This window comes from Capricornis sumatraensis, chromosome 3 (assembly GCF_032405125.1).
Source record: "Capricornis sumatraensis isolate serow.1 chromosome 3, serow.2, whole genome shotgun sequence".
NCBI classification, from domain to species: domain Eukaryota; kingdom Metazoa; phylum Chordata; class Mammalia; order Artiodactyla; family Bovidae; genus Capricornis; species Capricornis sumatraensis.
In genome coordinates this window covers 171958968-171973974 of record NC_091071.1, presented here as the reverse complement: position 1 = coordinate 171973974, position 15007 = coordinate 171958968, and the positions used below count along the sequence as shown (strand labels likewise).

The following is a 15007-nucleotide window of genomic DNA, read 5'->3' as shown; positions in this document are numbered from 1 at the left end:
GGGGCCCAGGTATTTCTTAGGGGATGCTGAGGTGGCTGGTCTGGGGACCACATCTGAGGACCACTGATCTAGGCTCTTCTCCCCCTAAAGGCACCTGGTCAGTTTTGCAACTCTGCAAGCATTTAATGTTCGGATGAATCCAGGAGCCTCCTCTGACTTGCTTAGGATATCAGCTCAGTCCCCTAGCTTTGGAAGGTGTCCTGAGGGAATATTAGGCCCCTGAATAGGGGCTGACATGTATTTCTCCATATTCATCTTGTTGCAACTAATGACAGGGTTTTGTTTTGCTTAATTGACAGCTTTATTATGGAAAAGTTTAAGCATACACAGAAACAGAGTGAGTAGCGTGGTGCACATCGTGTACCCATTCCCAGCTTTGATGACTGTCACACGGGGTCAATCCTGTTTTTAATTATCCTTCTCCCCTTGTTTTCTTTCTTTCTTCTTTTGTTGTTAGTTTCAGGTGTGCAGCAAAGTGATTCAGTTGCACATATACATATATCCATTCTTTTTTCAGATTCTTTTCCCATAGAGATTAACACAGACTACTGAGTAGAGTTCGCTGTGCTAAACCGGTAGGTCTTGTGGATTATCTGTTTTATATGTAGTTGTGTTTATGTTAATCCCATTCAATCTCATTTTTATTATCCTTCACCACCTGTTTCCTTCCTTAGCCTTTCTTTTTTTCTTCCCCTCCTTCTCTTTCTCCTTCTCCATCTCCTTCCTCCTCCCCCCTCCGCCTTCCCCCTCCTCCTTCCCTACCTCTTTCTCCTTTTTCTTCTTCTTTTTGGCATGAAACAGATCCCAGACATTGTTCTATTCCAGTATGCTCCTCTAACAAATAGGGCTCACTATTTGTTAAATTGGTAAACCTACTTCTAAATAGGTTTAAAACCACCCACTATGCTATTATTACACCTAACAAAGCTCACAATAATGCCTGTGTGTTACGTAATACTCACGTTTTATTCAGATTTCCAGGTTGTCTCAAAATTGTCTTTTTTTAGAATCGGCTGGTTTAAATGCCTGATTTTAGTTTACGTGGACTGGATTAGATTAAGCAGACTGACAGATTGCTACCTAGTTTTAACTCAACTAACCTTCACAAAATGGACTAACAGCTCAGACAACTGCCAAAAACCACAGATTGAAGGCAAAAGAATATAATGTCAGGCAAGCGCGGAAACAAAGGGTAGAAGGACACTTCTTGCGCACGCTCTCCGTCAGTCACATTCAGAGTTAAAGAAAAAACCCCATCTAATCACATCTGACAAGAAGTCAAGCAAGATAATTTGAAATTATCTAGAAGACCCTGAGGAATGAATTGCCATCCACTATCATTCACGGTAGCAATGGACCTTGCCTGGAGTGACTGACACCATCACCATCAGTCATTTGAAAATATTTTCTATTTCCTTTTGATTTCTTTCCAACTTTCTAATTTACGTACACCTATGATAATGTGCAAAATGTATCACTGCAGCAGGATTTAGGTAGAACATAGAAATACAGGGCATGCTTGAAAAATGTGAAGCCCCCCAGTCCACACAACACTACAGACTCCACACTGGCATCTGTCTCAAGTCAGGCCCCTTCCCCACCCCCATGCCAGCCCTGGAATGGCTTTCTCCATAACCAAACCCAAACTGATCACACTGCTGCTTCCTAATAGATCAAGAGAATGAAGGGCAGCCTGCTTACTCAAGGGAATGGGTCCACCCACTGCTTCCCTCCCTATGCTTGGACAGCACAGTGTACGGTTAAACTCCAGCCTGGTCCAGTCTGATGAACACAATGGTTCTTGCTGTGCTCGAGACCCTCCCTTTTCATATGGCTACTCTGCCTGAGCCTCTGAGGCCCGGCTGGGCAGTCACTTCCCTCCAGAGGCCTTTCCTGACATCCCCATCTCCCTGCCTGGGTTGCGGGCCCTCCTCTGTGCTGCCATAGAGCGTGAGCATCTGAGGACACTTATGTCTATGTTAGCAGCACAGCCTAGGGGTAAAGAAAACTGGATCCAAACTACAAAGTTGAGATACTGGCTTCTATGCCTACTGATTATATGACAAGAAATTCAACCTCACTGTAAAATGGGGCTGTGAAGCATCATGGTTAAGTGCGAGGAAATTCAAACTAGGCTGCTTAAGTTTATTTTTTCCCCTTCATTTAGTTTTATTAATCTATTTTATTTTTTAATTTTTATTTTATACTGGAGCATAGTTGATTAACAATGTTGTGTTCGTTTCAGATGTACAGCAAAGCAATTCAATTATACATATACGTGGGTCCATTCCTTTTAAAACTCTTTTCCCATTTAGGTTACTGTAGAAAACTGAGCAGAATTCCCTGTGTAGGTCTTTGTTGGTTTCCTATTTTAAATATAAGGCTGTGCTGTGCTGTGCTTAGTTGCTCAGTCATGGCTGACTCTGTGACCCCATCGACTGTAAGCCGCCAGGCTCCTCTGTCCATGGGAACTCTCCAGGCAAGAATACTGGAGTGGGTTGCCATGCCCTCTTCCAGGGGATCTTCCCAACCCAGGGATCGAACCCAGGTCTCCCACCTTGCAGTCAGATTCTTTCCCGTCTGAGCACCAGAGAAGCCCAAATATAAGGCTACTGCTGCTACTGCTGCTAAGTCTCTTCAGTCGTGTCAACTCTGTGCAACCCCATAGACTGCTCTGCCGTCCCTGGGATTCTCCAGGTAAGAACATTGGAGTGGGTTGCCATTTCCTTCTCCAATGCATGGAAGTGAAAAATGAAAGTGAAGTTGCTCAGTGGTGTCCGACTCTTTGCGACCCCATGGACTCCAGCCTACCAGGCTCCTCCGTCCATGGGATTCTCCAGGCAAGAGTACTGGAGTGGGGTGCCTTTGTCTTCTCTGAAATATAAGGCTACTTAACTTTAAACCAAGGACTTCCCTGATGGCTCAGTGGTAAAGAATCTGCTTGCCAATGCAGGAGATTCAAGTTCGATCCCTGGGTCTGGAAGATCCCTTGGAGAAGGAAATGGCAACCTAGTCAGCATTCTTGCCTGGGAAATCTCATGGACAGAGGAGCCTGGCGGGCTAAAGTCCAAGGGGTTGCAAAAAAGTGAGACATGACTTAGCAACTAAACAACAACAGCAAAATTTCAAACTGCTCTGCTACTGCTAGCTGAACAGTCTTGGGCAAATCGCTCCATGTCCAAGTGCCTAGTTTCCTCCTAAGAAAAGTGGAGATCATAATAGTACCTGTCTCTAAAGAATCTGCCTGCCAATGCAGGAGACATGGTTCGATTCCTGATCTGAGAAGATCCCACGTGCCTTGGAACCCCTGCGCCACAACTACCGAGCCTGTGCTCTAGAGCCTGGGAACCACAACTACTGAAGCCAGAGCACCCTGGAGCCTGCACTCCACCAGAGAAGCCACTGCAGTGAGAAACCCAAGCACCGAAACTAGAGAGTAGCCCCCACTTGCCGCACTTTGAGAAAAGTCTTCGCAGCGGCAAAGACCCAGCACAGCCAAAAGTAAAGAAATAAAATTATTATTTTTTAAAAATGGTACCTATCTCATAGGATGACAGTGAGGATTCAGTGTAAAGCATTTAAAATAGTGTCTGGTGTGTGCATGCATGCTTAGTCGCTCAGTCCCGCCGGACCTTTTGCGACCCCATGGACTGTAACCCACTAGGCTCCTCTGTCCATGGGATTGTCCAGGCAAGAGTACTGGAGTGCCTGATAAGTAATCAATAAATATCAGCTCTGATTAGCATGTGTCTGGATCCCACATGGTTTGTAATAGATTGAGCAAATGAATGAATGAATGGACTGAATTACATTGTACCCAATTGAAAAGAATTACAGTAAGTTGAAATGAGTGAAAATTGTGCCCAGGCCTTGCTCGTTCAGCACTGAGCACCCTCTCTGGGCTAGCTCATGAAGCAGTGGAGGGACTTCCCTCCCCCAAGTCATCTCCTGGTCCTTCTTTCTACCGCTGAGGGCCCAGGGGTGCCTTCCCTTCGCTTCTAGTCTACTAGTTAACATCACGTAGAAACAAGCAAGCACTCAGCCAGGCTCATGCTTCTGCTTGGTCTCAGGGACCTCACTCAAGGAGGTCCGTCCATTATCATAAACAACATCTTGACCCTTTGAGGTACTTGAAAACTCCTCTCATGTTTTTTTAAAAAGCAGAAGCCACATCACTGTGGATGTCTATCTTGTTGAGAGTCATTCTCATCACAGTCTATGAGTATTTTTAGCTGCATATATATAAAATAACAACCATCCTACATTCCCTTCAGCCAGAGCTTATGCCTCAGGATTTGCAGGCAGAAAGCAGACTTCCCAGCCCCTAAGTAAGAAGGAAGCTTCCAAAAGGAAAGTGGTACAGAAATGAGAAAAAGAGACCAAAAAAAAAAGGAAACAAAATCCCTCAAACCCAACAACACCATGAAATTCCTTGCTGTTAAGGAAAGAGAAAAGGGGGCAGTGGAGGCAGAGAACTGCGAAGACCCTTTGGCAAAGGGAAGTCTAGGAACAGAGAAAAGGAGGCCCCTCTGTCTGCCCTGACATATCAAGGAAGGCTTCATGGAAGAGGTGATGGCCACACTGGTCCTAAAGAAGAGATGGCACGTTTGGCTGCGTCTTTGTGCAACAGATCGAAGAGGATGAGGGAACCCCTTTCCTCGGAGACTTTGTGGAAAGGAGGCCCTATGCCCCTGGAGGACCTCCTCTTCCCTGTGCCTGCTGTTTGCCTCTGTGACCACCTCCCCTCTGGACACTCACCTCGGTAGTTCCTCAAGAACTTCTTCTGTTCACTTACAGAAGCTGAATAGGAGGTGAAAAAGAAGAAGATGACAATGAAAACCACCTCCAGCATTAAGGCCCACAGGGGCAGCCAGACCCGCACAGACTCTTGGTACTTAGAGCCCATCCTGTGTCCGTCTCTGTGCGGCGTTTCCACCAGCACCGGGCATTACCCTTGGCCCCACACCCACTAAGGGGAGGGACAGGGGAGACACCCGGGGAAGGGCTTATCTCAGGCTGCAAGGCTGGTCCTGCAGATATATCTGTGGAGTTAACACAGGAGCTGAGGAACAGTGACAGGGAGGAGGAAAATGCTTTATTCCAACAGTAATTGATTCATTCAATCATTTATTGATTCAACAAGTAGCTGCTACATTCCTACCACAGGGCAGGCACTGTGTCCAGCTGAAAAGAGGGCATTCATTCACTTGACCCTCAAACACAAGAATCCTCCTTCACCCCTTTTTTCACTTACCTTTACTGCATCTTGCAAGAAAGGCAGAGACTAGATCAACACCCTTATTTCACAAATGGGGAAACGGATGCTTAGATGGAGCTTTGGATTGGCAAAATTTCTCTTTAAAACCTTACCACAGGTCAGAGAGGGCACCAAGTGGGCCCTTAAAAATGATAAAGTGAATGAATGAATGGATGAAAGCAAAGAACAATATTAAGTCCCGGGGAGGACCTAGGATCCACAGAGAACTAACTCCTCAGAGCCACACTGTTGAAATTAGTTTTATCTGAATCTGTATTTAAATACAGAATCTGACCTGTTTCTCAATCTTTCAAGGGCAGGTGTGACAGATGAAAGGAGGAGGTGACCCAGCTCTAGGAAAGCCCTGGTAGAAGTCCCGCTCTAGCCCGAGGCTGAAGTTGGCCCCAACTCTGGTCACCTGCTCCCAGAGCAGCCCAGGACTTGCCTAGGGCATGAGCACTGCGGCACATTTGACGGTGGTCACCAGCCTCAGTACCCCCACCCCACAACGGAGGACTGTCCCCTGGAAGGATAGGATTCAAGGCGCCTGGGATCTAGTTCTGCCCCTGCAGCTAACTGTTCCTATGGCCACATCCATTTGCTTAGTAGAAGATCTGAGATATAGAGAAAGGGAGAGAAGGAGGAATCAACATTTTTTACCTTCTACACTGGCCCCAGTCACTGGCCACTGTGTGTAGACTGAATTTATGAGGGCCCAGAGACTAAAACCTGGCTAGGAGTAGCAGGGTGCAGAAGGCAGTGGCACCCCACTCCAGCGTTCTTGCCTGGAAAACCCCATGGACGGAGGAGCCTGGTGGGCTGCAGTCCATGGGGTCGCTAAGAGTCAGACACGACTGAGCGACTTCACTTTCACTTTTCACTTTCATGCATTGGAGAAGGAAATGGCAACCCACTCCAGCGTTCTTGCCTGGAGAATCCCAGGGACGGCGGAGCCTGGTGGGCCGCCGTCTATGGGGTCGCACAGAATCAGACACGACTGAAGCGACTTAGCAGCAGCAGCAGGAGTAGCAGGGAGGCAGACTGAAGCCCAACATGAGTGGATATTTTATTGACCATTCATGGGGTAGTGAGCATCCTGTCACTAGGGGAATGCAAGCAGAAGCTGATGGTTAGTTGTCAGAGATGTCTTGTGAATGATTCAGATGTGGATTATGGGAGATGTTAATCACCTGGTAGAATCTTGTCTTTTTGTTTTTAGATGAAACTAAACCCAGAAGGTCACACCCGAGGTCATACAGTCATTGACATTAGTCATTTCTGGCTCAGCGCAGCTTTATTTACAAAAAAGAAAAAATTGAGAATAACCTAAACGTACAATCGTAGGGGACTGGTTAAGTAAACTATAGGACACATAATCTGCCACCAATATAATCATTCTGAACATGCAGAAAAATCCAGAAGAAAATGCTTTTAAAGTTTATCAAAAACGGCACATGGGATATATTATTTGGTGAAGGAAGTTACAGAACAGTGTGCATGTTCCCCGCTTTGGTGAAATAATAATAACACTGTATGTTAACACATGCATTGGGAAAAAAAAAATTGGCTACAAACCACTTCTGGTTACTTTTGGATTAGGTATCTTGGGGAGCTAAAATTTACTAAGTACTTTAGTACACTAGGCACCGTTCTAGACACTTTACATGTATGAACTCAGTTAATGAGCCTGTGAGATGGGACTGTCAGCCTTTCTGCAACAAGCTGAGGCACAGCAATATCAGGTGACTTGCCCAAGGTTATGGGGTTAGTAAGTACTAGAGCTGGGATTTCAGCTTGGGCAGTCTATCTTGGGCACCTGGGTGTTTAACTACCTAACTTTAGCCCAGATAACTCCTAAGTCTTCTTCTACTTCTGAAAGACTAGCAAGAAAGGATTCCAAGGCTTCTGCTACTTCACCAGTAAATACGGCAGTAAGTACCGGTTTCTAGAGCTCAGCCCTCATGGTTAGCCTCGGTTTTGATTTCTGGCCTTTTTCTGGCCATCAGTACTTCTTTTTTTTTTCTTTTAATTTTAAATTTTGTTTTGGGGTATAGCTGATTAACGAGGTTGTGGTAGTTTCAGGTGAACAGCAAGGAACTCAGCCATATATATACATGTATCCATTCTCCCCAAAATGTCCCCCCTATCTGGGCTGCCACATAACATTGGGCAGAGTTCCATGTGCTACACAGTAGGGCCTTGTCGCTCATCTATATTTTAAATATAGCAGGGTGTACATGTCCATCCCAGACCCCCTAACTATCCCTCTCCCCGATCCTCCTCCCTTACCCCAGCAACCATAAGATTGTTTCTAAGTCTGTGAGCCTCTTTCTGCTTTGTAAGTCCATTTGTATGATTTCTTTCTAGATTCCACATATAAGGGATGTCATGCGATATTTCGCCTTCATTGTCTGACTTACTTCACTCAGGATGACAATCTCTAGGCCCATCCATGTTGCAAATGTCATCATTTCATTTTTAATGGCTGAGTAATATTCCGCTGTGTATATGTACCATATCTTCTTTATCCATTCCTCTGGGGATGGACATTTAGGTTGCTTCCGTGTCTTTGGTCATGGAAGTTTCCTTAACAGGACATTCCCCTGTGAGGGGGACAAGTGAATGTGACCCTTGTTGGCCTGGGTCCTGTACCAGCAGTTTGTGAACCAGGCAGCTGTACCTACCTACCCGGGGGCACCAAATGTCAGGCAGATGAGCACTAGAGATTTCCAGTCGCTGCCAGCCCCTGGGCTTGGAGCCCCTGACGGTTGTGTTTACATGCTGGCAAACTCAGTGATGACGGCAGCTGGTTCCCACAGGGGCATCCTAAAGCCGTGTGTGTCCTGATCCTGCCCAGTGAGGGACAGACCACTTGACAAGAGGGCCAAGCTCCTGAATGAACAGAAAGGCTTTCTTTAATAAAAGGGAGCTGACCCCACAGGTGGCCTCTCCCAGAAGATTGGTCAAAAGGGGAGTTTTCTCTCTACCTCTCAGACTCTTGCAAAAGACCCCTGTTTTCTGATGACAGTTCCAGATAGTCTGACTCCAAATCTTCAAGGCAGGGTCCCTGGGAAATCATATAGGATCTAGAGCAGAAATGTCATAAATCAAATGTTAATTGTCAACTCTAGGTGGGAGGTGAACGGCTTTTCACTGTACCTTTCTTTCAACTTTTTAGGTTTATGTTTGAAACTTTTCATACCAAAATGTTGGGGGAAAATGTTCTGTGTGTACCTGCTGTCCCCCCAGGCATCTACATGCTCCTGCCCTCATCGACGCAGATCCAAACGACACGAGCCCAGGGACTTTTGACTGTTGTATCCTCAGCACCTGGTGCTTAGTCCACAGCAGGCGCTCAAGAAATACCTGTCGACTGAATAACAGCTGCCAATTCTGGAATGCCAAGCACTGGACCCAGCACTTTACAGACATTATTTCATTTACTTTTTCCCTCAAACCTGTGAGTACAGGCATCACCACTCCCATTTGACAGATGAGAAAACTGCTGCTCAGAGAAGTGATGCAAGCACCCAAAGTCACATAGCTAGTAAACAGCAGAGTCGGAATCCAACCCACATCCATCCAGTGCCACGGCTTGTGCTCTTAACTGCTTTGGAATTCTGTCTTCCATTAACTAAACCACTTACAGTCTCAATTTCCTTATGAGTCAAATAAGATGAGCTGCTTTGCTTTCCTCACAGAGTTATTATAAATGTGAGACTACATAAGCATGCTTGGCAACCTGTGTTTTGGAAATGAAGATGGGCAAGTGGTGCCATGACTGTGGCCTCCTGGTCTGAGTGACCAGACTTCCTACGGGTTTGATGAATCAAATCAGAGAGACTACGTTTGGTCCTTGGAAGAAAAACTATGACCAACCTCGCATATTAAAAAGCAGAGACATTACTTTGCTAACAAAGGTCCATCTAGTCAAAGCTATGGTATTTCCAGGAGTCTTGTATGAATGTGAGAGTTGGATTATAAAGAAAGCTGAACACTGAAGAAATGATATTTTTGAACTGTGGTGTTGGAGAAGACTCTTGAGAGTCCCTTGGACTGCAAGGAGATCCAACCAGTCCATCCTAAAGGAGATCAGTCCTGGGTGTTCATTGGACGGACTGATGCTAAAGCTGAAACTCCAATACTTTGGCCACCTGATGCGAAGAGCTGACTCATTAGAAAAGACCCTGATGCTGGGAAAGATTGAGGGCAGGAGGAGAAGGGCATGACAGAGGATGAGATGGTTGGATGGCATCACTGACTGAATGGACATGAGTTTGAGTAGGCTCTGGGAGCTAGTGATGGACAGGGAGGCCTGGTGTGCTGCAGTTCATGGGGTCGCAAAGAGTTGGACACGACTGAGCGGCTGAGCTGAACTGTAGCTCCCACGTGTGATCGTCCATTTTCTGTAGAAACTCTATGAGAACGTTTACCATGTCCTCCTCATCTGAGTTAAATATTGGAAAACTCAGTCACGGGCAGGGACCAAGGAGGTAAGTAGGTGCCCCTCATCTTCTCTCTGGAATCCTGTCCACACCAAAGGTGTGATTCTGACCTGGGCATGCTTAGTCAGAGTGTGGCTAAGTCAATTATTTATCTATTTAACAAACATGAGCGTTGGAGTCAGGCGACCTGGGTTCAAATCCTAGCTCTGCAAATTATTAGCTGCATGACCTTGGGTAAGATGATCAATATCTCTGAGTCTGTTTCCTTATCTCTAAAGTGGAGAAAATCAGTATCCATCTCATAGGCTGGTTGTAAAGATTAAATGAGGTAGTAAACATAAAGTGTCACATATGTAGAGAACGTACCATAAATGTTAGAAATCATTATTATTGCATAAGCTTGACATGTTTACCTTAGAAAACCTCAAAAATGCAGAGGTGTGTAAAACTTACACAGAGCACTCACGATTTCATCATCTCTCCAAACCAGCTCTACTCTTTTTGTACATAATCTTTCAGATTTTTTTCTATTCATATGAATTTATGCCTTGTTTTTTCCCCTACAAAAAATGAGATTATACAGCACGTGTTTAGTAACTTGCTTTTTTTCATGAACAGTATATCACAAGTAGTTTCCAAACCAGGAAAAATCTTTCTACAACACTATTATGGCAGATAAAGGTCCAGGCTCAGACATTAGACTACCTGGATTTGAATCCTGCTCTATCACTTACTGTGTGACCTTAGGCAAATGACTTAGCTTCTCTGTGCCACAGTTTTCTCATCTGTAACATGGCACCAGTAGTAATCTCTTGGGCTCCCCAGGTGGTGCTAGTGGTAAAGAACTCGCCTGCCAATGCAGGAGACATGGGTTCAGTTCCTGGGCTGAGAAGATCCCCTGAAGGCAGGCATGGCAACCCACTCCAGTATTCTTGCTTGGAAAATCCCATGGAATGAGGAGTCTGGCAGGCTACAGTGCATAGCGTCGCAGAGAGTCAGACACGACTGAAGTGCCTTAGCAGGCATGCACAGTAATCTCTTCCTTATAGGGTTGCTGTGAGGGTTAGATCAAAACGCATAAGATACTTAGAGGAGTATCCACACAAAATAAGTGTTGTATGTCCTCATTCTCCGGGGCACACTGACTTCCATGGTAGGGCTATGTGATCATTTGTTTGACCAGGCCCCTCTGTGGGATATCTGGGTTATTTCTAAAACTGTTTCTGTTCTAAACACTACTATAAATATACTTCATTAATAGGGTTCTCTGGGGGATGCAGACACATGTATAAGAGGTGGCCATCCCAAGTCTGGATTTTCCTGTGACTCCCATGAGACAGGAACAAAGCTCAAGGCAGGTGGGCCAGCCTTGCCTGGTAGGCTTGAGGGGATAAAAGCTGCTGAAAAGGTGGGCATGCAATTTCCTTGGATGTGAAACAGCATGTGATGATCTCCTCTAGGGTATTCTGAGCTCAGTTGAAACTTATGCGCCAATTCCAACCCCTTGGCCGTCTGAAAGTCCCAAGAGAAAAGGAGGAATAGCCCTGAATTCCTGTCTGGCACTTGGTGTTTGGAATGAGAGCAAATGATTTCTCTTTCCTGTCTTACTCATCTGTTAAATGGCCACTGCTGATCTCCCCTGCTTCCTGATTGGTGGAGGAAGTGTGGGGAGCTGGGGAGCTCTGTATTAGGTGGGAGGCCTGCCTCATCTCAGGCCAGTTTTGTGTGCTGAAGATCCTAAAAGGTCTTTTCAGTTTGAAAGGCTGGAACTTAGGCAAAGCCAAAGGGGTTTGGAGTAAGGTGGGCCAGGAAAATACAGAGTCCAGCTGGGGCAGGAGGAGTGAGAGGAAGGGAATGGAGAAGGGAAGACTTACAGTGGTATGTCCTTGGACTCTTGACAATAAGGCCTTTCCCATCATTCCACTCCAGCCGATCATTAGATCAACCACCCTTAACGTCAAGAGTTATTTACAGGCACCAGAGGAGTTGCCTTAGAGCATCAAGGCTCCATACAGCTTAGCTTGTGACTCAAGCCAAATTCCTTTACCATAGCAATTGCATGACCTTGTTTTCTCTGAGCTTCAGTTTTCTCATCCGCAAAATGGAGCTAATATGTTCTGCTTCTAAACATAGGGCTTGAAGTGATTCTAGGAGGTAATCTTGGCACAGAGTGGACGGGTCACTCAACTCAGGACACCAGCAAGTTGATATCTCAAGTGGGACTGGAACCCAGACCTCCAGATTGCTTCTTCTTGGGCCATCACCCTGGGATTCTCTCTGCCCTTCCTCTGCTGCTATGAAGCCCAACAACTAACAATAAGTCTCAGCCACTCTGTACTTCTCCACAGCATGGAATGCCCTTGTCAGGAACCTGGTTGATGGGAGGCTAGCCAGAGAGCTTCAGAAAGCTGGTAAGTGACCCCAGTGCCTCTCTCATCTTTTTTTGGACTATTGACCCATCCATTCCACAGTGTGCCTTGGCACTGTCCTAGACAACAGGGACCTAATGGGGAGTAGGAAAGACCAAAGATATGGCCTCTAACCTTGCAGAGTTGACTGTCTTAGTCGCTGGCCCAGGTAATCTGGAAACTTGCAGTCATGGAGAAGAGGGCTATTCCAGTTGGCAGACCCCATGGAGTCTGAAGCCATGATCTCACCATGTACCTATACCTTCAAGCCTCCAGTAATATTGATTTAGGTATCCTTCTCCATGAACCAACCTGTATCCTTTTCCATGAATCAACCTGCCTTGGCAACCAACCTTGGCAACTTGGCAACAGAAGTCTTTTTCTATTGCTTCAAGCAAAGCATTAGGTTCAGATGCTTTCACAATGATAGGTAGCCTTGGTGAAACTTTGAGCTCACAGAGTTTGTTATCCTTGGCTGCCCAGTGACACTTTATCAACAGACTGGAGTAGAGGTGAAGGATGAAAAACAGATATACTGTTAACAGAAATGACTTGCAGTAACCTACTGCATGTCTGGCCCTGAGAGTTCATCATCTGCTAACAGGCTTCAAACAAACCTGAGTGAAAACAGAGGCTCTGAGACATTCAGTAACTTGCCAAAACTAGTAAGTGGCCAAGCGGGAATTTCAATCCTGATCTGAAAAAGCAGATACTCTTGCAATTTTTCTAAATGCATCTCTACAGGGTATGAATCCAGTCCCCAAGAAGCTTTTCATCCAGGTGAATAGACAAGCCTCATCCAAGAAACCACAAATTAGGAACAGTACTGGTGGAGATGTTCTCTGTAGAAGCAAAGGCACCTAAGAGGGAAGACATAGTTGTCTTAGTGGATTTGAGGACAGTGAATAGATTAAGGCTTGCTGGCCTGGGGAGGCCTGGAAGAGGGGTGGGTCCCCCTTGTGACCAGCTTTGGATGCCATAATAAACAGAATGGGTCTTCTCTTCCAGGCACTGGGTAATCTTTGTGAAGATTTGTGACAGTATAAAGTAACAGCAGCAGTTGAGGATGATGCATTTCAGATAAATTACAAGTTCCTTCTTGGGGTGGGTTTTTATTTTAGGGAATGATCACAGGGCTGGGATATGTCCATGCATCCCAGGACAAAACAAGATGGCATCTGGTTTCCTGTAAGTTTTTTAGATGTGTTGTAAGACCATCTAACAGTCCGTCGGTTGGTGAAGGGTTAAGTTGGTATAGTCACGTGATAGAAGATTTTGCAACCATCAGAAATATTTAGGAAGGATGAATTCATTATAACATGTAAAAATGCTTATGTCAAAGAACAGAACTACAAAACTGAAAGTCTTAATAATAGTAAAAACAACAGTAATAGTAATATATCATCCAAGGGGAGGAAACGGGAAAGAAAGGGAAAAATACAGAATGCTAACAGTAGTTCTGTTAAGGTGATGAGATCCATGGGTGACTTTCCCACCCCTGGCCCTCAGCAACTTCTCTACGTTTCCCCAGTTTTTCTTTACTGACATGCATTCCGCTTTTTGACATCTATTCTTTTCTTTTCTCTTAAAAAAAAAAAAAACCAAACAACTTTGTCTTTCCAAACTGCTATTTTGCCATACCTATGCTGCAGGGGAGCAATGAGGAGCAAAAGAACAAACAGATGCAGAGCACCCAGCGCGGTGCTTCGCACAGAATTGGGCGCTCTAGGAATGTTAGGTGAGAAGGGTCTCATGACCCGGCTTCCCCGCGGCACCAGAACCCTGCCCGGGGGCACAGACTCTTCCGACGTCGACGCTCACCAGGTCCAGCAAGCACGGTGACCAAAGAAGCTACCGCCGCCGCCGCCGCCAAAGTGAGCCCTGCGGACGTGGAGCCCGGGCCGCACCGCCCCACACACACCCACTTCAGCAACCTCGCGCGACGGCGCGCGCACCACGGCCCCACCCCCTATGACGCGCCTCCAGGAGGCGGGATCACGGAGGCCCCGCCCCGCGCTCCTCCGATTGGCCGCCGCGCTGTCACCACCACGTCGCGGGAAGCTGGCAGGGTGTGTGCGTGTGCCTGTGTGTGTCTGTGTGTGTGTGTGTGTGTGTGTGTGTGTGTGCGGTTTGCTTTGTCATTCGTATCCCCGTCGCTCGCAGACGCGGCCGGCTTGGCCGAGCACTCCAGGATCCTCAGGAAGGGCCCCCGGCTTCTCCCGGACGAGGAGGATGCGGCCAGCCCCTTACATAAGGATGCGGCGGACTGGAGTTTCAGTTCAGCGCAGAAACGCACATGCCGCAAACCCAGGCCTCGCGATTTCATAGGGCGCTAGGGATAGCTTAACAATGAAAAAAAGCACTGCATGCGCTAATGTGAATTCTCATACAGTGAAATGCAACCCAACAATAAAGAAATGCACCTTCGTTACAAGGCAGAATATAGGATGTTATATTTATAGGGCCTATTTATAAGCCTCTATTTAAATCGTTTCTGATAGGCTCGGACGCAGGCCCAGACACCTTCATGATTGGTGCACTCTTCTGTCCTTCAAAGAGGTAGGTTCTAGAGTCCGTTTTGCCTCAGCGGGCCCCGGGATTGGCCGGCAGCAGCGTAGCGGCGCCTGCGATTGGTCCGAGAGGCCGTCCGTCGGAGCGGTGGAGGCGGGGCAAGCGGCTGGCTGGTGCTGGGGCGGGCGGGCCCCGGAATTGTCATTTCTTTGTTTCCGAAGGCGGAGGAAGCTCTGAGCGCCCCCCTCCCTCCTCCCCGTCCCACCCCCTCCCCCCCCGGGTGCTGGCTCCATGTCTGTGTGACCGGCCCCAGGGGTAGAGTCCAGGCCCGACGCGGGGCGGGCCGGCGGCGGCGGCGGCGGCGGCGGCGGCTGAGGTGAGAGACG

At 46.8% G+C, this 15007-nt stretch overlaps 1 protein-coding gene across 1 annotated transcript in view; it reads right to left on the bottom strand.

Annotated features, from left to right (window-relative positions):
* Nucleotides 1–4906, bottom strand: part of LOC138076558 (RH-like protein) — a 39619-nt gene extending 34713 nt beyond the window's left edge. The window contains exon 1 of the mRNA XM_068968783.1: nucleotides 4759–4906. Coding sequence (XP_068824884.1) covers nucleotides 4759–4906 — 148 coding nt within the window. The remainder of the gene's footprint in view (nucleotides 1–4758) is intronic.
* Between the last annotated feature and the right edge of the window lie 10101 nt (nucleotides 4907–15007).